Genomic DNA, 27,416 nt, shown 5'->3' on the forward strand with positions numbered 1-27,416 from the left:
GTCAGATGGGCATTATTGTATCATAAGTTCCAATTCAATATAGAAACGGTATATGTTCCTATATTCTTTATAAAAATGAATTGACGTTTTACATAATTTCCAAATGTGCTTTTATTTATTATGTTCAACGTTTTTGAATTTAATGTTTTGGGATGTATTTTCTTTCTGTTGAGAGTTTAATGTTCATGGAATTGTTTTCGCTGCAGAGATTAACAATCCATAGGGGTTAATCTCTCAATTGTGGAAATCCTTTTTTTTTTAAATTCAAAACGTGTGAAATAAGATAAAAGTATTTTTTTTATTGTTTTTCTAATGGATTATGTAAATTTTAAATGAATTACTAATCAAAAATTTAGAAGCACATGTACTTCTACAAACAGATAGTCGACAACAACGCATAAAGAAATGTAATATTTTCTTTTTGTGTAAACATTGACCTTGCGTTCAGATAGAACACTAATAATAATTAGTGAGAAGAACCACATCATTGGATTCTCAATGGATGCATTAAGTAATTAGTTTGGCAGAATGCATCCGCCATATAAGAATGAACCAAGTCTTAGGAATCATAATGGATCACTAAAGTATTAAGTTTATAAGTTAGGTTAACCTTAGTTGTAAGTGGGGCAGTATGCCCCTGCAATATGAGAAGAAACCACACCTTATAAATCTCAATGAATGGCTAAAGTATTTACTTTATAAGTTAGGTTAACCTTAGTTGTAATTTGGGCAGTATGCCCCTGCAATATGAGAAGAAACCACATCTCATAAATCCCAATGGATGGCTAAAGTATTTAGTTTATAAGTTAGGTTAAGCTTAGTTGTAAGTTGGCCAATATGCCCCTGCAATATGAGAAGAATCCATATCTTAGAAATCTTAGTGGATGGCTAAAGTGTTTAGTTTATAAGTTAGGTTAAGCTTAGTTGTAAGTTGGCCAATATGCCCCTGCAATATAAGAATGAACCAAGTCTTAGGAATCATAATGGATCACTAAAGTATTAAGTTTATAAGTTAGGTTAAGCTTAGTTGTAAGTGGGGCAGTATGCCCCTGCAATATGAGAAGAAACCACACCTTATAAATCTCAATGAATGGCTAAAGTATTTACTTTATAAGTTAGGTTAACCTTAGTTGTAATTTGGGCAGTATGCCCCTGCAATATGAGAAGAAACTATGTCTTAGGAACCCAATGGATCGCTAAATTGTTTAGTTTATAAGTTAGGTTAACCATAGTTGTAATTTGGGCAGTATACCCCTGCAATATGAGAAGAAACCACATCTTATAAATCCCAATGGATGGCTAAAGTATTTAGTTTATAAGTTAGGTTAAGCTTAGTTGTAAGTTGGCCAATATGCCCCTGCAATATAAGAAGAAACCATATCTTAGGAATCTCAGTGGATGGCTGAAATATCTAGTTTGTAAGTTAGGTTAAGCTTAGTTGTAAGTGGGGCAGTATGCCCCTGCAATATGAGAAGAAACCACACCTTATAAATCTCAATGAATGGCTAAAGTATTTACTTTATAAGTTAGGTTAACCTTAGTTGTAATTTGGGCAGTATGCCCCTGCAATATGAGAAGAAACCACATCTCATAAATCCCAATGGATGGCTAAAGTATTTAGTTTATAAGTTAGGTTAAGCTTAGTTGTAAGTTGGCCAATATGCCCCTGCAATATGAGAAGAATCCATATCTTAGAAATCTTAGTGGATGGCTAAAGTGATTAGTTTATAAGTTAGGTTAAGCTTAGTTGTAAGTTGGCCAATATGCCCCTGCAATATAAGAAGAAACCATATCTTAGGAATCTCAGTGGATGGCTGAAATATCTAGTCTGTAAGTTAGGTTAAGCTTAGTTGTAAGTTGGGCATTACGCCCCTGCAATATGAGAAGAAACCATATCTTAGTAATCTCAGTGGATGGCTAAAGTATCTAGTTTGTAAGTTAGGTTAAGCTTAGTTTTAAGTTGGGCAGTATGCTTCTGCAATATGAGAAGAAACCATATCTTAGGAATCTCAGTGGATGGCTGAAATATCTAGTTTGTAAGTTAGGTTAAGCTTAGTTATAAGTTGGGCATTACACCCCTGCAATATGAGAAGAACCCATGTCTTAGGAATCTCAATGGATCGCTAAATTGTTTAGTTTATAAGTAAAGTTAAGTTTAGTTGTAAGTTGGGCAATATTAACCCCCTGCAATATGAGAAGAACCCATGTCTTAGGAATCTCAATGGATCGCTAAATTGTTTAGTTTATAAGTTAGGTTAACCTTAGTTGTAATTTGGGCAGTATGCCCCTGCAATATGAGACGAAACCACATCTTATAAATCCCAATGGATGGCTAAAGTATTTAGTTTATAAGGTAGCTTAGTTGTAAGTTGGCCAATATGCCCCTGCAATATGAGAAGAAACCATATCTTAGAAATCTTAGTGGATGGCTAAAGTATTTAGTTTATAAGTTACGTTAAGCTTAGTTGTAAGTTGGGCAATTTGCCCCTGCAAAATGAGAAGAAACCATATCTTAGGAATCTCAATAGATCGTTAAGGTATTTAGTTTATAAGTAAAGTTAAGGTTAGTTGTAAGTTGGGCCACATGCCCCTGCAATATGAGAAGAAACCATGTCATAGGAATCTTAATGGATCACAAAAGTATTAAGTTTATAAGTTAGGTTAACCTTAGTTGTAAGTTGGGCAGTATGCCCCTGCAATATGAGAAGAAACCACATCTTATAAATCTCAATGGATGGCTAAAGTATTTAGTTTATAAGTTAGGTTAAGCTTAGTTGTAAGTTGGCCAATATGCCCCTGCAATATGAGAAGAAATCATATCTTAGAAATCTTAGTGGATGGCTAAAGTATTTAGTTTATAAGTTACGTTAAGCTTAGTTGTAAGTTGGGCAATATGCCCTGCAATATGAGAAGAAACCATATCTTAGGAATCTCAATGGATCGTTAATGTATTTAGTTTATAAGTAAAGTTATGTTTAGTTGTAAGTTGGGCCATATGCCCCTGCAATATGAGAAGAAACTATGTCTTAGGAACCCAATGGATCGCTAAATTGTTTAGTTTATAAGTTAGGTTAACCATAGTTGTAATTTGGGCAGTATACCCCTGCAATATGAGAAGAAACCACATCTTATAAATCCCAATGGATGGCTAAAGTATTTAGTTTATAAGTTAGGTTAAGCTTAGTTGTAAGTTGGCCAATAAGCCCCTGCAATATGAGAAGAAACCATATCTTAGGAATCTTAATGGATCGCTAACATATTAAGTTTATAAGTTAGGTTAACCTTAGTTGTAAGTTGAGCAGTATGCCCCAGCAATATGAGAAGAAACCACATCTTATAAATCTCAATAGATGGCTAAAGTATTTAGTTTGTGAGTTAGGTTAAGCTTAGTTGTAAGTTGGCCAATATGCCCCTGCAATATGAGAAGAAACCATGTCTTAGGAATCTCAATGGATCGCTAAATTGTTTAGTTTATAAGTTAGGTTAACCTTAGTTGTAATTTGGGCAGTATGCCCCTGCAATATGAGAAGAAACCACATCTTATAAATCCCAATGAATGGCTAAAGTATTTAGTTTATAAGTTAGGTTAAGCTTAGTTGTAAGTTGGCCAATAAGCCCCTGCAATATGAGAAGAAACCATATCTTAGGAATCTTAATGGATCGCTAAAATATTAAGTTTATAAGTGAGGTTAACCTTAGTTATAAGTTGGGCAGTATGCCCCTGCAATATGAGAAGAAACCACATCTTATAAATCTCTATGGATGGCTAAAGTATTTAGTTTGTAAGTTAGGTTAAGCTTAGTTGTAAGTTGGCCAATATGCCTCTGCAATATGAGAAGAAACCATGTCTTAGGAATCTCAATGGATCGCTAAATTGTTTAGTTTATAAGTTAGGTTAACCTTAGTTGTAATTTGGGCAGTATGCCCCTGCAATATGAGAAGAAACCACATCTTATAAATCCCAATGGATGGCTAAAGTATTTAGTTTATAAGTTAGGTTAAGCTTAGTTGTAAGTTGGGTAGCATGCCTCTGCAATATGAGAAGAAACCATGTCTTAGGAATCTCAATGGATCGCTAAATTGTTTAGTTTATAAGTTAGGTTAACCTTAGTTGTAATTTGGGCAGTATGCCCCTGCAATATGAGAAGAAACCACATCTTATAAACCCCAATGGATGGCTAAAGTATTTAGTTTATAAGTTAGGTTAAGCTTAGTTGTAAGTTGGGTAGCATGCCCCTACGATATGAGAAGAAACCATTTCCTGGGAATCTCAATGGATTGCTAAAGTATTTAGTTTATAAGTTAGGTTAAGCTTAGTTGTAAGTTGGCCAATATGCCCCTACAATATGAGGAGAAATCACATCTTATAAATCTCAATGGATGGCTAAAGTATTTAGTTTATAAGTTAGGTTAAGCTTAGGTTAAGCCTCCTTTACGACGCCATGCGTTCCTTCCTAGTAGGCAGACCTCACCAGGAAAGCTGATAATCAAAGTGGATTCTATCGACAGGATATCATCTTTTTATGTTTCAGGATATAACAGTGACCTGATTCTCTGTAGAGCATGGCTTCCCCCAGCATCAGGTAGTTCTCAAGAGTTTGATTGTTTCTGCATTAATAGCTTCGCAGTCAGTCGGAAATCTTTAGGAGTTTTATTATTAATAATTGATTCACTTACTTTTACAAATTTCTATCAATACCTTGGGTTTCAATAATAATTATAATTCCATTTATTTTACATTTTTATTTTCTATTAATATGGGGTAACTAACAGCATGATAATAATGCATGAAAAAAGTAAATCATTTCACTAATTGCATGTGCACTAATCACTTAAATGAATACTTGGAATTATAATTATTTAAAACATTTTAGTGGTAACTATTAATGTTTTTCTTCGGCTTTTTAAGGCCAAGTGTGAATCAATTATACAGACTATTAAAATATTGTAATAAATATATTTCGTATACACATTCTGCTCTACACTTCGTGACAAAATACACTAGCTCCGATTTTACACATTACACGTTTCAGTCTTTTTTAATTTGTGGTTTCTAGGTTGATTTGTTTAATTTTAGGCTGAGGTTTCTGTTGTTAATCGTCTTCTTGTTGTTTCTTGAATTTCGTTTTCTTTGTTTGTTTTGCAGATTTGGTTTTCTTCAAGTCTGTATCTTTTTGTATGTCCAATTACCCACAAGTCCAAAAACCCTTTTTTTCCGAACGCCTTTCTGATTATCCCTCCCTATTTACCAAATTGCCCCATCCTATATATAACCTAGTAATCTAGGTTTACGTCATTCTAGTCACTGGTCCATGCAGACAGATATCCCTCAGTCACTAAATGATTTATTTACCCTATTCCCTTATCCTCCAATTTTCCCCATATCCATTTTTCCATCCATGTGGGTAGAAAGGCGTTCTTTGGGGAGCAAAAACTGATCTCTACCTCCACGAGGTGCTCCCTGGGCAACTACTCCCGGGAGTAGGCTAACAGAGACAGTACACTTTTCCAATCTAATAAATTAAATTTTTTTCCAAATTTAATTAAAAGTTGTAGAATATAAGTGTTATCTGGTGCAGTATCGCGAACGTTTGAGATATCTATATCAAAACTATACAAAATAAATACTAGGATATTCCTTTATTAACAAATTCTCATCCTTGTAAAAAAAAATAGTTTTAAGAATTGACGCTATCATAAGTGGCTATAAAAACTGATGCATGGCACTAATTTAGTTACAGTATTAGTTGTAGTTTAGTTTAAGTAATGCATTAGTTTTAGAGTAGATAAAGAATTTAGTATTAGTAGTAAAAATAGGTATAGTTTTAAGAATTAGATATAGAAGAAGGTGTACTTTTAAGAATTAGTTGTAAAAATAGGTATAGTTTTAAGAATTAGTTGTAGAAACAGGTATAGCTATAAGAATTAGTGGTAGAAATGGGTGTAGTTATAAGAATTAGTGGTAGAAATAGGTATAGTTTCAAGAGTTAGATATAGAAGTAGGTGTAGTTTTAAGAATTAGATTTAAAAATAGGTAGTTTTAAGAATTAGTTATAAAAATAGGTATAGTATTAATAATTAGTTATAAAAGTAGGTAGTTTTAAGAATTAAACATAAAAGTAGGTAGTTTTAAGAATTAGATATGAAAATAGGTATAGTTTTAAGAATTAGTTATAAAAATATGTAGTTTTAAGAATTAGTTATGAGAATAGGTATAGTTTTAAGAATTAGATATAAAAATAGGTAGTTTTAAGAATTAGTTATAAAAATAGGTATAGTATTAAGAATTAGTTATAAAAGTAGGTAGTTTTAAGATTTAGTTGTATAAAAAAGTATAGTTTTAAGAATTAAGAAGAAGGTATAGTTTTGAGAGTTAGATATAAAAATAGGTAGTTTTAAGAATTCGTTATAAAAATAGGTATAGTATTAAGAATTAGTTATAAAAGTAGGTAGTTTTAAGAATTAGATATAAAAATAGGTATAGTATTAAGAATTAGATATAAAAATAGGTAGTTTTAAGAATTAGTTATAACAATTGGTATAGTATTAAGAATAAGTTATAAAAGTAAGTAGTATTAAGAATTTGATATAGAAATAGATATAGTTTTAAGCACATTTAAGGCCATCATATCAGTTTACATTCAATGAAAAAGCGCAGGTGTTGAGAGATTAAGTTTTAATAGATATTTGCAATAAAAGTAGTAGGCTGAAGCCCCGCTTCAGTCAAAAAATGATGCAACTTTCTTTAAGATAGTGCCTCGATTTGATTTTTTTTTGTTGCTCCAAATAATGCAAATAATAAAGGGGGGTTTTAAATTTGGTTTCTGTCATGGGATTGACACTAACATAGTCTTATAACAAATTAATATCTCAGATAACTGAATTAACTTCCAGACATGCAATTTTACTCTTTCATTCCTTTAATACTTTCTGCGCCTTACAAATCTCTGCACGTTAATAAAAAAATAATTGCTAGCCTAAATGTGAGACTTAATTCTTCTAGGGTTCACTAATACGTTATATTTTAACGGTATGGTACCATACTACTAATATCCGGGCAACTACAATAATTTAAGAAATGTCTGTGGAGAATAAAACGGAGCGCGTACTGGTGATATTAGTATTGGCGGGACTTCTAGGCAACGATAAAATCGGATATCCGGTTATTTCGATAATCCGAGAACGTCAAAATACTTCGGTATTAAATATCCACCGTAAGAGTTACTATTTTATTTTATAGAGCTTAAAAGATTATTCGGCGTGGAACGAATTCGGGAAGTAATACGGTGTGGCATTCGGAAATAAATCGGTTACCGGTGTTTTTCGATAATATGTGATCTCTAGAACAATAAGATACGACATATGATCGAACAATTAGTTAGCTCTTATTAATGTGCTAAGCAGAACTGGGCGCAGATCAAGGAAAGAGTTCTAATTTAGTGAAATTGCTTGTCTTGCTTCGAAATCGTTCCTATATTTTACAGTTTATGTTATGAATAAGAAATAGCGTGGAAATTTTTGAGCAGTACACCTTACACTGTGTAAGAACGATTCCTTATTCATGATTGGTCAGATGGGCTTTATTATGTCGTAAGTTCCAATGGAATATAGAAACGGTATATGTTCTCTTATATTCTTTATGAAAAATAAATTTACATTTTAATAATTTCCAAATGTGCTTTTATTTATTATGTTCAACGTTTTTGAATTTAATATTTTGGGATAAATTCTTTCTGTTGAGAGTTTAATGATCATGGACTTGTTTTCGCTGCAGTAGATTAACAATCCAGAGGGGTTAATCTCTCAATAGATAAAGTCCTTTTTTTAAGATTCAAAACGTGTGATGTAAAATAAAAGTATTTTATTTTTAATTATTTTTCTAATGGTTTACGTAAATTTTAAATGAATTACTACTCAAATATTTAGAAGCACATGTACTTTTCTTTTTGTGTATTCATTGACCTTTAGTGTAAATAGAACACTAGTAACAATTACTAAGAAGAACCACATCTTTGGAATCACAATACATGCCTTAAGTAAGTTTGGCGGAATGCATCCGCCATATAACAAGAAACCATGTCTTAGGAATCACAATGGATCGCATAAGTATTTAGTATATATGTATTTAGTTTATAGGTTTGCTTAGTTGGAAGTGAGGCAGTTTGCCCCCGCTACATCAGAAGAAACCTATCTTAGGAATCTCAATGGATCGCTTCAGTATTTAGTACTTAAGAATTTAGTATTAAGTATATAAGTATTTAGTTTATAAGTTAGATTAGTTGTATGTTGGGCAGTATGCCCCTGCTACATCAGAAGAATAGTATTTAGTTTATAAGTTAGTTTAGTTGTAAGTTGGGCAGAATGTCCCTGCTATATCAGATGACACCTACCTCAGGAATCTCAATGAATCGCTTCAGTATTTATAATTTAAGTTTTTTGTGTTTAGTTTATAAGTTAGCTTATTTGTAAGTTGGGCAGTATGCCCCTGCTATATCAGAAGAAACTTATCTTAGAAATCTCAATGGACCGCTTCAGTATTTAATATTTAAGTTTTTAGTATTTAGTTTATAAGTTAGATTAGGTTTAAGCTGGGCAGCATGCCCCTGCTATATCAGAAGAAACTTATCTTAGGAATCTCAATGAATCGCTTCAGTATTTAGTATGTATGTATTTAGTTTATAAGTTTTCCTAGTTGTAAGTTGGGCAGTATGCCCCTGCTATATCAGAAGAAATCTATCTTAGGAATCTTATTGGATCGCTTCAGTATTTAGTATTTAAGAATTTAGTATTAAGTACATAAGTATTTAGTTTATAAGTTAGCTTAGTTGTAAGTTGGGCAGTATGCCCCGGCTATATCAGAAGAAACTTATCTTAGGAATCTCAATAGATCGCTTCAGTATTTTGTATTTATGTTTTTAGTATTTAGTTTATAAGTTTGCATAGTTTTAAGTTGGGCAGTCTGCCCCTGCTACATCAGAAGAAACCTATCTTAGGAATCCTATCTCAATAGATCGCTTCAGTATTTAGTATTTAAGTTTTAGTATTTAGTATATAAGTATTTAGTTTATAAGTTAGCTTAGATAAAAGTTGGGCAGTATGCCCATACTTTATCAGAAGAAACTTATCTCAGGAACCCAATGGATCGCTTCAGTATTTAGTATTTAAGTATATAAGTATTTAGTTTATAAGTTTGCATAGTTTTAAGTTGGGCAGTCTGCCCCTGCTACATCAGAAGAAACCTATCTTAGGAATCTCAATAGATCGCTTCAGTATTTAGTATTTAAGTTTTAGTATTTAGTATATAAGTATTTAGTTTATAAGTTAGCTTAGATAAAAGTTGGGCAGTATGCCCATACTTTATCAGAAGAAACTTATCTCAGGAACCCAATGGATCGCTTCAGTATTTAGTATTTAAGTATATAAGTATTTAGTTTATAAGTTTGCATAGTTTTAAGTTGGGCAGTCTGCCCCTGCTACATCAGAAGAAACCTATCTTAGGAATCTCAATAGATCGCTTCAGTATTTAGTATTTAAGTTTTAGTATTTAGTATATAAGTATTTAGTTTATAAGTTAGCTTAGATAAAAGTTGGGCAGTATGCCCATGCTTTATCAGAAGAAACTTATCTCAGGAACCCAATGGATCGCTTCAGTATTTAGTATTTAAGTATATAAGTATTTAGTTTATAAGTTAGATTCGTTGTATGTCTGGCAGTTTGCCCCTGCTACATCAGAAGAATAGTATTTAGTTTATAAGTTAGTTTAGTTGTAAGTTGGGCAGAATGTCCCTGCTATATCAGATGACACCTACCTCAGGAATCTCAATGGATCGCTTCAGTATTTATAATTTAAGTTTTTTGTATTTACTTTATAAGTTTGCTTAGTTGTAAGTTGGGCAGTATGCCCCTGCTATATCAGAAGAAACCTATCTTAGGAATCTTAATGGATCGCTTCAGTATTTAGTATTTAAGTTTTAGTATTTAGTATATAAGTATTTAGTTTATAAGTTAGCTTAGATAAAAGTTGGGCAGTATGCCCATACTTTATCAGAAGAAACTTATCTCAGGAACCCAATGGATCGCTTCAGTATTTAGTATTTAAGTATATAAGTATTTAGTTTATAAGTTTGCATAGTTTTAAGTTGGGCAGTCTGCCCCTGCTACATCAGAAGAAACCTATCTTAGGAATCTCAATAGATCGCTTCAGTATTTAGTATTTAAGTTTTAGTATTTAGTATATAAGTATTTAGTTTATAAGTTAGCTTAGATAAAAGTTGGGCAGTATGCCCATGCTTTATCAGAAGAAACTTATCTCAGGAACCCAATGGATCGCTTCAGTATTTAGTATTTAAGTATATAAGTATTTAGTTTATAAGTTAGATTAGTTGTATGTCTGGCAGTTTGCCCCTGCTACATCAGAAGAATAGTATTTAGTTTATAAGTTAGTTTAGTTGTAAGTTGGGCAGAATGTCCCTGCTATATCAGATGACACCTACCTCAGGAATCTCAATGGATCGCTTCAGTATTTATAATTTAAGTTTTTTGTATTTACTTTATAAGTTTGCTTAGTTGTAAGTTGGGCAGTATGCCCCTGCTATATCAGAAGAAACCTATCTTAGGAATCTTAATGGATCGCTTCAGTATTTAGTATTTAAGAATTTAGTATTAAGTACATAAGTATTTAGTTTATAAGTTAGCTTATTTGTAAGTTGGGCAGTATGCCCCTGCTATATCAGAAGAAACTTATCTTAGAAATCTCAATGGACCGCTTCAGTATTTAATATTTAAGTTTTTAGTATTTAGTTTATAAGTTAGATTAGGTTTAAGCTGGGCAGCATGCCCCTGCTATATCAGAAGAAACTTATCTTAGGAATCTCAATGAATCGCTTCAGTATTTAGTATGTATGTATTTAGTTTATAAGTTTGCATAGTTTTAAGTTGGGCAGTCTGCCCCTGCTACATCAGAAGAAACCTATCTTAGGAATCCTATCTCAATAGATCGCTTCAGTATTTAGTATTTAAGTTTTAGTATTAAAACTGTCCGGTAGGACAGTTGTATAAGGGTTGATCGTCAAAAACTGCACGAAAAAGTGTAACGTTGAAAAACACCCAACTTTGACAATTTTTTTCTCTTTTTCTATAAAAGATAAAATTCCCAAATTTTCTTTAAATTATAGGGCAAGTCCTCCTTTATAACTGTAATTTTTTTGTCAAAACCCAGATTTAATATATTACGAGAAAAAAGTTACTGAAAATGAGCAAAAACGGCATTTTCAAAAATTGGTCTTGTTCTTGTTGTTGTTCTTCTTGTTGTTACCTTTTTTGTAAACAACGTAGCGCCTAAACGCGTGAACCGATTTTCATGAATGAGGTGTCATTCGTTTCGGAATGTTATGTAGATGTGCCTTTTGGGGGTCTCGATGCTGTACATCGAATAGGAGAGGAGTTAGCTCCATTTAAGTTAGGCCTCTTCCAAAATTATGAATTACTAACAACTCAGTAAATCTCAGCTCGATTTGGATAAAATTTGGCAGGATGAAAGGGTTAGGGCTCCCCTACATAACATTCTGCGTTCTGCTCTTACACCTATTTAGGGGAAGTTGGTAATCGTTTCAAATTATCGACGCGTGAACCGATTTTCATGAATGTAGTATCGTTTAATTTGAAATTTTATGTAGACATATGTTGTCGGTCTCGACGCTGAACAACGGAAAAGACAAGTATGTATGCCCAAAAACTATTAATACTATTTGCTGTGTAAATCTTTACCCGATTTTGATAAAGTTTGCCAGGAAGAAGTGGTTAGAGCTTCTCAACGTGACTTTAATGTTCCATACTGCTCTTACGCTCCTAAGGGAAGTACATTAATTGTTCAAATTATCGACGCTCCAACTGATAATAATGTATTGTTGTTATTATTGTTATTATATTCGATATTTTAAGTAGATTTGCCTTTTAGTTTTACAATTTAACCTTTCAACAGACAAATCTGTTTGAGGTCCCTCGAGCCCGCAAAAGTTGTAACTGATATAAAGCTTTAATTAATTTCTCACTTTGCAAGGATCCTTCGAAAACTGCTATTACGATTATTTTTAGGTTATTGAACTAATTTTGCATAGCTTTTATTCGAATATTTTTCCAGGAAAATTGTTAAGGGTATTTCTTAAAAAAAATGGGTATTTTTTTTTGTCGACTAAAAAGGAGGCTAAAATAGTGTAGGATGAACAATTAAAATCACAAAATTAAGTTTAAAATTAAAACAAACCAACAACAATTTTATTATTAATGGTTATCTGAAAATCTTTTTAATTATTATAAACATTAATTTTAAATGGACGTGTTTGAAAAGCCGCACAGCCAACGTATTATAATTTTTGTGTAACGTAACCTTTTGTGTCTTTAAACCGTATAGTACCTCCAACAACTAGCGCACCCCACAGTAACGACATACTTCCACATTTTTTTTTTAAACAATATTTACAACTAATCCCTAACTAAATTATTAATAACATAATATATTCTACGACTTTAATTTTTTACTTGAATGTGAAAGCAATAAAAATGGTTTTTAATAAAAAGAAAGGTACTAGTAGCGTGATTTCCCTCTCTTTTATTGTTTGGACACACTGTATAGAATTGAAGTAAAGATATAACCTGACCTAGTTCAAACGTCTTTTAACAATTGTTGAAATAAGTGCTAGCAATTTTTGTAATTTTATTACTTATTAGAAAACTTTGTTGAAGATATAGTTTACACAGATATTCACACGTCCTTGCTAATTTTGTAAGTATATGTTTTGAAATTATTTAGTTAAATATTAATAATTTTAAAATTAGCCGACTTAAGAGGTTTTTAGTACGATTGATTATTCTTTATTTGCTGATGCCTCGTCAAAAAGAGAGCATAGTTCTGATTGATTTTAAGATTCAAACAACTTCTTGTTTCGATAAGTTATTATGTTGCCTAGATCAAGTAATATTTCTTGGATTGCTTTCGTAGCTAGATCAAAAGAAAGTAATTATCTGCTTGTTGAAGATTAGTGATGCACATCTTCTAATTAACGTTTTATTTATTTATCTTTTTTTGGATTTTTTTTTTTTTAATAACTTGCAACATTATGTTTGCCTGCTAGTGGTGAGGAAAGTTTTCCGATAGTTTTAAATTTTTGACACAAATCATATTAGTTGATAATCAACTTGCAATGAAGGTTAGAACGTAAATTTGCATTGAAACCTTTTTTTATTGTTTGTATTTATTGTATATATTATTTATCTCCTCCAAAAGTACCAACTTAATTAAATGTTGTTCATTTTTAGGTACTTTCTAGAAAACATACATTAAATATACAGCTTTTATTGGAAATAGTCTTTAAAAAAATTATTAAAAAATGAATATGAAGAGGGTGCTAGGTAGGCTTGCCTCAATTTTACTTTTTTTACTGCACGAAAATCGCAAGAAGCAGGCATATTATAATTCTGTTAGGTAACCCCAACTGTTACTTAGCAAATGAAATCTCTCAACTGGAAGGTTCCTGGTACACTACTTAACTGAAAGGATTTCCCTCTTTTTCTGTTTTGTTTTCTCGCTTCTTTAGAAAAATTCATGTACTCATGTAGATTAACAATGTTTATTTGAACATTTACCAACACGTAGGCAATGTCGAGAAAGATCTGACACGCGGCATACTTCAAAAGTATTATTTGGTTGCAGTGAACATACTTAACGCTGAATAAACTCTTTTTTTACACAATTTCTAAACATTTGCGTTAAGAAAAGAAGTCGGGGTTCATATTATTTATTTTAAACAGCTAACTTTCCTAACTTTTTAGCTAGTCTTTGAATAGTCGCTTATATCAATGATGGATTACATTCTATGCAGAACTTATTTTACTATTTGGAAATAGCTTCTTTTATTTTCATTACTGACAAGTTCAATAAACTTGGTCTTTTCTCTGTCACTGTACCTCATTCTCGTTTTTATGAATTGCAGATTTTTTATTCACATTGTAATTTTCCTCTAGGGTTTTTAATGATTTTTGTAAGTCACAAATCTGTTTTACCCCATAACGCTTATTAAGTTTGGAATACTAAAAATTGCTATTCCCCCATAACTGTTTGTTGTGTAGACAATTAATGTTCTAAAAGTTACTTTTTTGTTCATACATGAAATTATAATATTCCCAATATTACTTCTATATAGAGGTTTTATAATTTTTATTGTATCTAGCAAAATTTACTTTTCTTTGTGAACCTAAGAATTAATTTTGTTCGTTTTTGTTTTCAGAGTATAAGAAAAAAAATACGTTAAGTATTTATATTTTATACTAATTATTAATCATTTATTATTATACTTATTTACAATAATGCCTTCTAAATACCGAAATAGAAAGCAAATAATTAAAAATTTAGTAACGGGTATTAGACAGACAATTGACAGCACTGCTGAGCTCGAAAACACTATTGTGACGCTCGCCACAACTAAGCAACAACGGTACTACGCTAAAAATCGCGAGGGAATCGTACGAAAACAGAGTCAGTATAATTTAAGACAAAAATTAGAAATAAAAGAAAAACAGAGGCTGTATGATTTAGCTCATAAAGATGATAAAAAAAAGAAACAGAGAGAGTATGATTCATCTCATAAAGAGGAAGTACAGAAGAAACAGAGTGAATATAATTTAGCTCATAAAGAAGAAATAAAGAAAAAACAGAGTGGGTATAATTTAGCTCATAAAGAAGAAATAAAGGAACAACAAAGAATATATAATGTTGCCCATAAAGTTGGTATAGCTAGGAAACAAAAAATAAAAGACAGAACAAACAGCAAGAAAAAAATTAAAACACAAAAAGAATATAATGAAATGAAAAGAATCAAAGTCAACTCTAGACAAAAAGAGTATGATAAAAAGAATCGGGCTGTTATTAATTTGAAAAAAAATATTCGGTACTTTTTGACTCGTCAAAACGTAAATAAACCCTCAGCTTCATTCGCAACTTTATTAAAAAAACGGATGCAGACGCGAAAGAAAATAAATACATTTCAAGCCGAATGCGCGCTAATAAACAAATTGTTTGTAACATTAAAACGGAATCGTAAGTTTAATAAACATCGGAGTGTAAGAAATAAAACCAAACGCACCGAGTTTTATTACCTGATAAAACATTGTAGTCATTTAGTCGGAATCGCTCGCTCTTTCTTCAGGTATCTAAATAAAAAATTAAAAGCCGTTGTTGACGAGGCCGCTAATAAGTTTGAAATAAATAAAATTAAAACTCTAACCCCTAAAAATATCGTAAAAGTTTTCGGCGGTAAACAAAAACACACTATACATTCTGAACCGTATTTCTACGAAACTTCTTACAGCGTAATTCCTCCCGGACATATATTACTCGCTGATAATCAGAACGTTTTCGTGAACGGACACAATTTTAAAAAGTACATTACTAAAGGTGATAATATTGTAGAATGGCCTTGCGGTATCACATGTAAATTTTCAAAACCAAGTATGAGCACTATTTTAAATAAATTAGTAGAATTTGTAAAAAGCAATATGAATGCAATGTCAATCAAAAAGCTTGCGAACACATGTAAATACAGACATCTCAATAAAAAAGGACACACCATTCACTGCGCTTCACACAATAGCATTTTCAAATGCAGTACACTTTTACAGCTTCTATCGGAATTATCGGTACATTACACCGCGTTTAGGAACATTAAAAGACAGATTTACACTATGCGTAATCTTTGTTTCAAAATTAATCGTGTAACATCGTGTATAAATAAAGCGAATAATGTCGAATCTATTTTACAGTCGGTTAATGATTTAAAAAAGTTCCTCGGGAATCTTAAAATCGACACCAACAAATTTAAAAAATATGTACCTTCCACTAGTTGCGACACTAACGAAATATACATTTTGAATAAATATAAGAAAAACTTGTCTTCGTTAAAAAGTAAAGTAACTTCTTTTCCGGAAAAATTCTGCGCTTGTTGCGATATGTTAATTTACGATGAGGAGCTAAAAGATTTCATTAATTTTCAGTATAATAACAAATCATGGCGGGCTATAATTGATTATGTTAATAAAAAGTATGATAATATTCACCGTGACGGTCTTAAAATTTGTACATACTGTGCTCGAAAATTGAATCAAAATTGTATTCCCGGACGCGCCGCGTACAACTGTTTAGAAGTAGATCCCGTGCCAGAAGAAGTTGGTAAGCTGAATATTTTCGAAACGATGCTGACCCAATTAGTTAAATCGTTTCAATGTGTTATTCGTCTCCAGCCGAAGAAAGGGAAAATTGCGGTCAGTGAAAAACTTAAAGGGTTAAAGGGTCGCGTCACTTATTTACCCCTCCCTTTGCAGAAAAACGTGGACCTTCTTCCGAACGAACTGCCCCAAAATCATGAAGTGGTTGTACTGGTTAATGGCGTACCTACACAAAACCGAGTCATATGGCAAGATTTAGTGAGCGCGAATAAAATTTACAAAGCGATTGCCGCTTTAAAAGAAATTAACCCGTTATACGCGAACGTAAATCTAAATGTAAAATTGTTACCGAATATTAACGGAAATATAGATAATAAATGTACTTTTAAGGATGTATCCGGGGCTTCCATAAAGAAAGTAGACAGTACAACTTTTTACAAAACCGGATTTTATACTTTTCACTCCCTTCATCCGATAAATATGAACGCTGTTGAATCGAGCGAAATCGAATCGTATCAAATGCAACAAATGAAGGGAGAGTACGTGTCGGTTTTCGATAAAAATTTAGATTACCTAACATTTCCTCATCTATTTCCTAAAGGCAGGTTCGGAAAATTTGATGTAAATAGAAATATTCCTCTGTCGGACGCTGAGTACCGTAAAACGCGAATATTAAATAAAGACGGGCGGTTTCGGCGGGATCCTTGTTATTTATTTCACTTGTTAAACGATAGTGAATTTAAATACCTAGGCGGGGCGATTGCTCACTTGTTAAACGTTCGCGCTTACAAACCGTACACGGTGAATGATATTTTGACCAAAGTTTCCGTTAACGATGAATTATTAGAACAACAATTAATCAATCTATTTAGTTCGTTGCGAGGTACTAAAGAGTATTGGCAACGTCGACGTCAAGAACTCAATGCCATGACACGCGATTTTGGGGCGCCGACTTTTTTTGTAACATTGTCGTGTGCAGAATATGATCATTCCGAATTATTGCAGTACCTTGTCAAAATTAATAAAGACGTACCTAACGTGGAGAAAATGTCCGCCGGGGAGTTATGTGCATTAGATCCGACTAGCGTATGCAGATATTATCACCGTCTCATCCGAAATATGTTCAAGTTCCTAATAAACGATAAAATAAATCCGGTATTAGGTTTCGTGGAACACTATTTTTGGCGCGTAGAATATCAAGAAAGGGGGGCGCCGCATTACCACATGTTATTGTGGATTCGGGATAGTCCGGAAATTAATAACGATTGCTTTAAAAAGGTTGCCGATTTTATTAACACATATATTTGTGCTCGGTTACCGGATCCTTTAGAGTCACCTGTCTTGCACTCGTTTGTCCGGAAATATCAATTGCATAAGTGTAACTCGTACTGTCAACGTAAATATCGCGTTAATCAAAAAATGTATACTAAATGTCGGTTTGGATTTCCGCGTAAAGTTACCGACGAATTGATAATTAATGACATAATTTCCACAATCGCGTCTAGAGTTAAAGGTTTCGGTCCGAAACGTGTTTATGACTTGCCCAGACAGAGAAGTGAGGTACGCATTAACGACTACAACCCTGTCCTTTTATTAGCTTCCGGCGGGTTTAACGTTGACGTGCAATTTGTTAAAGACGGAGATTTGAGATTAGTTATTTACGTAACTAGTTATATATCGAAAAATGAAAAAACGGAATTAGAAGATTTGTGGGCTGATATATGTAAAGAATCGAATAAAAAAGCGTTGTGGAGTTTAGGATTAAAAAAATTAACGCATCGGCAGATCGGGTTATACGAAACAGTGGATCGGTTACTCGGGCATCATTTGTACGGTAAATCGGAAGATATGAGATATGTCAGCACCACGTTTCGCGAGAATAGAAAACGATGTTTAAAACCGTATAACCAACTACAAAATATGCCGGCTAATTCCACGGAAGTATATTTGAAGTCATGGCTAGACGACTACTATCCGAATCGACCCGACGATCTAGAAAATTTAAACTTATACGACTTCTGTCGTTATTACGATCTTTCCCGCGATCAATTAGAAGCCGTAAACCGAATAAAATTAAAAAATAATGTTATTTTAAGAAAGCGCGGCAAACCTTACGTGATTCAACATCCGATGTACAAAACGTTAAATACAGAACAAGACCGAAATAAATATTATCATTCCCTTTTACTTCTTTTTAAACCGTGGCGAAATGAATCGGATATTTTAAGAGGTTTTCGGACGTACCAAGAAGCGTTTGACCATTATTCCGCGGAATTAAAACAGGCCATGACTTATCACGATAAATTAATTATGATTGAAGAAGGAATCAAAGAACTTCAGAGTAAAATTGCGGAATTCAAAGAAGAGAATTTCATTAATTTAGAAGAGGATAATATTATCCGAGAAGTGCAGGATGCAGACGTGGCGATGTTGGAAGTTTGCGCGGCGATGTATACCAGTATTGACGATCGCGATAATAAATTTAATTTAAACGAAGATCAAAGCCGGATTTTTAATAAAATAACTCAGACACTTATCGACCAAAGTAATAATAAATGCAATAGTCAAATAAAATTATTCGTTTCTGGTGTAGGCGGTACGGGTAAATCGTACCTCTTAAAAGCGTTAAAAGTTTGGATTAACAATACATTTCCGCCTAAGAAAGACACTGTTTCAGTGGCTATAACGGCTCCGACCGGCCTGGCTGCATATAATGTAAATGGCGTCACCATTTACCGGCTTTTGTCGCTCCCGGTTGAGCACCAACAAACCGCCGAATATTTTTTTTATTTTTTTATTTATTTATTTACAAGACGGGCAATCACCCAGTTACAAAGAAATATAATTTAAAATAACATTTAATAATAACTCAATATGTAATAATTATAGAATATACATACATCATACATTTATACATATATATATCGTAGAATAGAAATAAAGATAAAATAGAAATAATATATACACATAATTTACTTAATAGATAAACAAAATACTTCAAAATATGTACTATAAAATATACTTTAAAAATAGAAACTTTACTCAATTAATAAATCTTTATATCACAAATAACCGGTAAGTTTTCCCTAGTACCAATCACCGCAAAATCAGCCATTTAACAAATGTTTCAACTCGATCATGTTGGTGTTAAATATATCAAAATCAGCGGGTAGATGATTAACTTGATCCGCAACTCTTGGAAAATAACTGAACTTACGATAATTGGTACCATGGCACACTTTAGAAAACACTTGTTTTTGTCTAGTACCGTTTGTTGGCACGTGAAAATTTAACAATGATAAAAGTTCAGGGCAGTTTATATTATTATTTAGAATTTTGAAAATAAAATTTAAGTCTGTGGCTTGTCTACGAAACTGTAAAGTACTCAAACCAGTAAATTCCATTACGTCATCGTACGGTACCTCCGTCATGACTTTTGTCTCTCGATACCAGAGCAATCTTAGGAATCTTCTTTGAAGTGATTCAAGTTTGTTGACGTAAGTTTTCTGATAAGGAGACCATAAAGCAGAGCAGTACTCAAGAATAGGTCGCACCATTACTTTGTAAAGGATAATTATGGTTCTGACATCTTTAAAGTTTCGAGTAGATCTAGATATAAAGCCAAGCATTTTATTTGCCTTTGTGACTATGGAGTTCATGTGGAGGTTGAATGAAAGGTTAGCACAGAACGTAACACCAAGGTCCTTCACTACATTAGATCTACTTAGAGTTGCAGCATGAAGAGAATAATCGAAGTTTGTACACGTCCGACTACGATGATAGGATACTACCTTACATTTAGAGATGTTTAGGCTCATATCATTTTCATCGCACCAAACACTCAGTCTATGAAGAGAGTTTTGGAGGAGGAGAAAGTCATCCGCAGAGTTAATGGCAGTATAAATCTTTAAATCGTCAGCAAAAAGCAGAAAGTTTACTGAATTGAGACATGTAGATATATCATTGATAAAAATTTTGAATAAAAAAGGGCCAAGAATAGAACCTTGAGGTACACCAGATGATACAAGAAATTCTTCTGACATTAGTGATTTGTATTTAACAGATTGATGTCTTGCGGTGAGGTAGGAGTAAAACCAGTCAAGTAGTGATCCATGAATTCCACAATGGGATAGTTTATGAATTAGTTTGGAATGATTGACACGATCAAAAGCTTTGGCGAAATCGAGATATACAGCATCGACCTGCTTGGCAGTAACTAAGGCTCTCCGCAGATAGTCCTCAAATAGTAACAAATTAGTGAGCGTCGATCTACCAGAATGGAAGCCATGCTGTTCACTGAGGATGAGGTTGTCGAGTAAAGGTCGAAGAATGTCAATTACAGACTTTTCAAATATTTTCGCAATTGCTGATTGAATGCAAATTGGTCTATAATTTGTAACATCCCTCTTATCTCCAGATTTGTAAATCGGAACTACAAAACTTGTTTTTAGCATGTCCGGATAAATCCCATGTTTTACGGATTTGGTAAATAATGAGGCCAGAATATAATAAATTAAACGTTGAAAGTTGTCGGGCGATTAGGCACGTACTTAAAGATATGAAATTATTGATAATCGATGAAATTAGTTTAGTTTCGAGTCTCGTTTTTGCTTATATTCATCTTCGGTTGACGGAAATTGCCAAAAATAATGAACCTTTCGGTAATTTTAATATCTTACTTTTCGGAGATTTGTTACAATTGCAGCCCGTTAAAGGTAATCAAGTTTTTAAAAAGTTAACCCGCATCGAATGTAAATCCAAACTCGGATCCATCGGTTCAGTTGATCTTTGGTCGATGTTCGAATATGACGAATTAAAAATTAACGTAAGACAAAAAAATGATAAAAGCGGATTTATAAATACCTTGCTCAATATTCGGTCGGGTAATATCTGCGAAGAAGACATCTCACTATTAAACTCACGTGTTCTGCCAAATAACGATTTAAATAATGTAATTCAAAGCTATAAAGAATTAGTCGATTCCGGTAAAAATCCGTTATGTCTTTTCGCGACTAAAGCTCAATGTATAACTTTTAATAAACTTTATTCTGATAAATTCGCGAAAGAAATAGTTACAATTGATAGTATCGATGAAATTGATTATAATTCCAAATTGTCAAATAAAAAAATAAAAGATTTGAACTTGTTAATTTCTAAAATTTCGGAAGACGTCTCTCGCACAGCTAATTTATCTAAAACTATAAATTTATTTGTGGGCGCTAAAATAATGATTAAAAGAAACATTGATATTGCTAACGGAATTGTAAACGGAACAATTGGTGTAGTGGAACGGTTTGTTTATAAAGGAAAATTCGTTGAATCATTAATTGTCGTCGTAAATAATAAACCCTTTACTTTAGAAAGGGTACAAGCGCGATTTCAATTAATAAAAAATATTTACGTGCACAGGAAACAATTTCCGGTGTCTCTTTCGTACGCGGTAACCATCCACAAATCTCAAGGCTTAACCTTGGATTGTTTGTTCACGAGTTTAGGTAAAGAAGTGTTTGCACCGGGCATGCACTATGTAGCTCTCTCGCGGGTCACTAATTTAAACGGTTTGTATTTAATTGATTTCGATTCGTCAAAAATAAAAGCAGATACGGACGCGATAAATGAATACCGTCGTTTAAATAAAATGATCCAATCACCATGTTTGCATACTGCGAATAATAATATTTGCGTTTCCCCCACCATCAAGTTAACAAAAACAAAATGCCTTCCTCAATCATATGATAATCGCGAAATTTGTTCGAAAACGGAAATATTTGGCTTAACCAACTCTGACGGCGTTTCATGTTACGCGAATGTTGTTGCACAGTGTTTGATTAATATAGATCTCGTTAAATTTAACCTAAAAAATAACCTGTCCAATAATATAAAAATAAGATTTCCGGATCCAAAAACTCGCGAGAACTACCAAACAGTGAGCGTAACTTGCGAATTATTAAATATTTTAACAACCGGAATAACTCTTGGTACTAACAAATCAAATACTAAACGACTCCGCGAATTAATTGCTCACGATAGCGACATAAACTTCAACGCTAATATTCAGCAAGACGCGCAAGAATTTCTATCGTTCGTAATAAACGCTTTAGTTACAGAAAATAACATTCCGAGCAAGTTATTTGATTGTACAGTTAAATTCGTTCGAAAATGTTTCAATTGCAATAGTTATTGGGATGACGTTCCCACTAATCCTGAAGTAATGTACTTCCTAGAATTCGGGGTTGTCCAAAATAACGAGCCGGTTAGTTTTCAAACGTTATTGGACTATAAATTATCGGATATCACGTGTTCAGAATGCGGTGAAAATAAAATTTATATTCGAAGTAAATTAAATTCGGTATCGGATTATCTCATTGTAATATTAAAGCGTTATCAAGAAAATCGTGTTTTAAATGAAATCCGTTCTTTCGATGAAAATAATGTTAAAATTGACGGTTTTAATTTCTCACTGGCGTCCGTGATTTATCACTACGGTTCGGGCCTTAATTCCGGTCACTATGTTTGCGCGATAAAAAGTCAAAATAATTCGTGGACTTTGCTAAATGACGAGATTATTAATTATAATTTTAAATTTAATCCGGGATTGAAAGACGCGTACATTTTAATGTTAAAAACAAAAACAATGTGAAAACAAAAACAAACCCGATGTATTTTAAATTTAAAATCTTTAATTTCGGTCGTTAGAGAGCCAGCAGGTAACGGACATTTGGACTGACTGCATGTGATTTTTATTTAATGATATTATTAATCTGTTTGTGCATGTTTCTGTTAAAAAAATCATTGATATAAAATTTGTTTTTCGCAATGAATCTTTTTGTCCCGAAATATTTTTTTTCATCGATGTGAATGAAAATACATTAATGTTATTTTGTTTTATTGTAAGAAATGGTCCATCCTTTTCAAAGAAGAAATATATTTCATTGTAATTTACATTTATATTTGCGATTAAAACAAATTCTATGTCATATTCAACGATATTTATAAGTTAATTTCTTCATTTTATTAATTTGCATATTTTGAACAATTTTAGTCTATATTTATAAATTTTTGAAATTCTACGTACCTATAGATGAATCTTTCACAGCTGATGACTATAAACATTAAATTAAAAAGTTCTTGTTCAACTTCTTTTCCGATTTTTTTAAATCTTACGCTCGTTTTTTGTTTTTTTTTAATAATGCAGAAAAGTTTAAATTGCCCAACCAAAATTAATTTTCTGTTTGATGCAGTTGTCAGAAGGATTACATACCTAATTCAGAGGAAGCTAAATACATATTGTTTAATAAATACTCCTCACTGTGAATGGTTTGTTCTATATAATTATTTTTTTTACATCAATTGTACTTTTTTGTTATGTGTGACTAAAACTAACTGACGGACTAAGTCCGCCGAAGCCGGTCCCAAGCCCAGGTTGTAAAAGGATGAGGGGTCCGTTACATTATGTTGCAGATTAAAGGCAAACTGTACGCAGAGAGATCTTATTCAGAGATGTCTATGAAGTTTAAATATTGTTCGCCATAGGACTATGAAACTATAATTAACACTTTCTAAAAGGTACAAAAATCTCCTTAACAAAAACTTACAGTTTAAAAAGTTAAGTATAAGGGTTGATTAAACGACAAAAGGTACACAAATCAGCAAGTACCTATCATTTCAATCATACTACAGCTCGTATAATTTCAGCCATTTAGAAACATTTTCTAAAAGCTTATTTTATTTAAATTGGTTTCTAATTTTTCGCGATTTTTATAAAAGATTTCTCTTACTATTAAGTTTTCCGAGAACATTCCCCTGTGAACAGTGTCTTAATGTATCCTTACAGAAGATATTAGAAAAAGAATCCATTGTACTTTCGAAACAATTGATATCATTTAAGTATAACTTTACTGCATTAAATTTTCATTAATATTTTTTACATTCTATTACACGTCACAGACCCTTATGCTGGCCAAATTTTATCAATAAAATATTTTCTGCTAATATAAAAATGCAGTTTATATTACGGCTTAATAAATGTTAGTAAACAGGCATTTTAATTTAACTCCGTTCCCAATTATTTTTGTTTTATCTTTACTACGCTCTTTATTTTGAATAATCATCACTCGACCTGGCAAACCCTACTCAAATCACACGCACAATGAAATAGAAAAAGATAAAGCTAGAGTTTTTCTATAACTGTTAAAAATTGAATCACGGAGTTAAAAGGAATTCCACTGTTGAATGGCTAATAGCCAATATATACCTATTTGTAATAATAATCCATTCTAAATTATAAACAAATGAAGTCCCTTTAATTAAATACTTATATAGAATTTTAATAATCAAATAATTAGTAAAAGTAACAGTAATGTCCTGATCTAAAAATATACGTTATCTTAATCCATTTTACAGAGGAATCAAAAAGCTGTAGAAGGAGTGACAGGAGAGTAGACGGATAATAGGCAGACCTAAAAGGAGGGGAACTGAAGGAGCATCTCAGAAAGCTGGGAATCAGGCAATGGAAAAAAAGTTCTGGACAAAAATGCTTTGAGAACCATTACTGTGGAGATTAACGTCCTATGCAGACTGTTGCACTAAAAAACAAATAAGAAAATTCATATGTATAATCAGATGAGGACAGATTTAAAGGAAGCTGTATACATTAATATATTGTATTACTATAAATATTTGTAATTAATTAACTCTTATTTTTAATTAACATTTGACCATTTGGTACAGTATAGTGCCAATCCGTTTAATCAAAGGATGAACTTAAACCGACGATGTATAATTTCCTAAATTGCACTTAAATATAAACAAGTAAAAGTAATAATAACAATAATTGCGTAAATATATGTTGGTAAGGTGAATTTTCTTAAAAACGTTTTATGATTTTTTGAATTGTTTAATAGAATAGCGTCTCATTAAAAACCTATGCATTAATCGTTTAATAACTCCTATTACAATCAATATGAGCTAGAGGGGTGCTACTCTTCCCTGAGCAAAAATATTTTATTGATAAAATTTGGCCAGCATAAGGGTCTGTGACGTGTAATAGAATGTAAAAAATATTAATGAAAATTTAATGCAGTAAAGTTATACTTAAATGATATCAATTGTTTCGAAAGTACAATGGATTCTTTTTCTAATATCTTCTGTAAGGATACATTAAGACACTGTTCACAGGGGAATGTTCTCGGAAAACTTAATAGTAAGAGAAATCTTTTATAAAAATCGCGAAAAATTAGAAACCAATTTAAATAAAATAAGCTTTTAGAAAATGTTTCTAAATGGCTGAAATTATACGAGCTGTAGTATGATTGAAATGATAGGTACTTGCTGATTTGTGTACCTTTTGTCGTTTAATCAACCCTTATACTTAACTTTTTAAACTGTAAGTTTTTGTTAAGTTTAGTATATAAGTATTTAGTTTATAAGTTAGCTTAGATAAAAGTTGGGCAGTATGCCCATGCTTTATCAGAAGAAACTTATCTCAGGAACCCAATGGATCGCTTCAGTATTTAGTATTTAAGTATATAAGTATTTAGTTTATAAGTTTTCTTAGTTGGAAGCTGGGCAGCATGCCCCTGCTATTTCAGAAGAAACTTATCTTAAGAATCTCAATGGATCGCTTCAGTATTTAATATTCAAGTTTTTAGTATTTATTTTATAAGTTAGATGAGTTGTAAGCTGGGCAGTATCCCCCTGCTATATCAGAAGAAACTTTTCTTAGGAATCTCAATGGATTGCTTCAGTATTTAGTATTTAAGTATATAAATATTTAGTTTATAAGTTTGCTTAGTTGTAAGTTGGGCAATATACCCCTGCTGCATCAGAGGAAACCTATATCAGGAATCTCAATAGGCCGCTTCACTATTTAGTATTTAAGTATATAAGTATTTAGTTTATGTTTGCTTAGTTGTAAGTTGGGCAATGTGCCCCTGCTACATCAGAAGAAACCTATCTTAGGAATCTCAGTGGATGCCTTAAATAATTAGTAGGACAGTATGCCGCTGCCATTCTTTGACGGGATATTATCTTTTTATGTTTCAGGATATGACCTGGTTCTTTAGAGAGCATAGCTTTCTCTGCTACAGGTAGTTCTCAGGAGTCTGATTGTTTCTGCATTAATCGCTCCGTAGTCAGTCGGAAATCTTTAGGGATTTTATTATTAATAATTGATTCACTTACTTTTACAAACTTGTATCAAAATCTTGCGTTTCAATAATAATTATAATTCCACTTATTTTACATTTTCATATTCTATTAATATGGTGTAATTAACAGCATGATAATAATGCATGTAAAATTTTAATCATTTCACTAATTGCATGTACTCTAATCACTTAAATGAATATTTGGAATTATAATTATTTAAAACATTTTAGTGGTAACTATTAATGTTTTTCTTCGGCTTTTTAAGGCCAACTGTGAATCAATTATACAGACTAATGAAATATTGTGTTAGATTTATTTCGGTTACACATTCTGCTCAACACCTCGTGACAAAAAAACACTAGCTCCGATTTTACACATTACACGATTGAGTTTTTTTAATTTGTCGATTCTACTTTTATTGGTTTAATTTCAGGTGGAGGTTTTAGTTGTTAATTGTCTTCTCGTAGTTTCTTGAATTTCGTTTTCTTTGTTTGTTTTGCAGACTTGTTTTTCTTCAAGTCTGTATCTTTTTATTAGGCCAATTTCCCACTAGTCCAAAAACCCTTTTTTTCCGGACGCCTTTCTGATTATCCCCCTTTTTCCCTAATTGCCCTATCCTGAAAGTAACCTAGAAATCTAGATTTACGTCATTCTTGCCCCTGGTCTATGCAGACACATCTCCCTGTATTTCCCTCAGTCACTAAACCATTTATTTACCCCATTCCCTTATCCTGCAATTTTCCCCAAACCTATTTTTACAAACTCCATTGTTTGGAGTTTTACGTAAACCTTTGTCTGCTTAATAGACCATGTAGAATGTGGATGTGGGTAGAAAGGCGTTCTTTGGGGAGCGAAATCTGATCTCTACCTCCTCGAGGTGCTCCCCGGGCAACTACTCCCGGGAGTAGGCTAACAGAGACAGTACATTTTTCGGATCTCTAATGTATCTACAACTAAATTTTTTTCCAAATTTAATTAAACTTTATAAATGCAAAGTTGTTCGTTCATTAATGATAACAGATTCCGTAAGGGGGAAGTGGACTAGCTATTTC

The 27,416-nt window shown here is 32.4% G+C and overlaps 1 protein-coding gene and 1 long non-coding RNA gene across 2 annotated transcripts; both read left to right on the top strand.

Moving 5' to 3' along the window:
* Nucleotides 1-12,803: 12,803 nt before the first annotated feature.
* Nucleotides 12,804-19,065, top strand: LOC141458140 (uncharacterized). The gene is made up of 2 exons (XM_074135732.1): nucleotides 12,804-13,407; nucleotides 14,283-19,065. Exon 2 carries the CDS (start codon nucleotides 14,362-14,364, stop codon nucleotides 19,063-19,065), a length of 4,704 nt encoding a protein of 1,567 aa, XP_073991833.1. The 5' UTR covers nucleotides 12,804-13,407; nucleotides 14,283-14,361.
* A 1,657-nt stretch (nucleotides 19,066-20,722) lies between these two features.
* On the top strand, nucleotides 20,723-24,891 carry LOC141458987 (uncharacterized). Its single transcript, XR_012461328.1, has 2 exons — nucleotides 20,723-23,781; nucleotides 24,619-24,891. It is a non-coding gene; the product is annotated as an uncharacterized lncRNA (long non-coding RNA).
* Nucleotides 24,892-27,416: the final 2,525 nt, after the last annotated feature.

Source organism: Rhodnius prolixus, unplaced genomic scaffold (assembly GCF_049639745.1).
Source record: "Rhodnius prolixus isolate KJV_2025 unplaced genomic scaffold, Rpr scaffold_5, whole genome shotgun sequence".
Lineage (NCBI taxonomy): Eukaryota > Metazoa > Arthropoda > Insecta > Hemiptera > Reduviidae > Rhodnius > Rhodnius prolixus.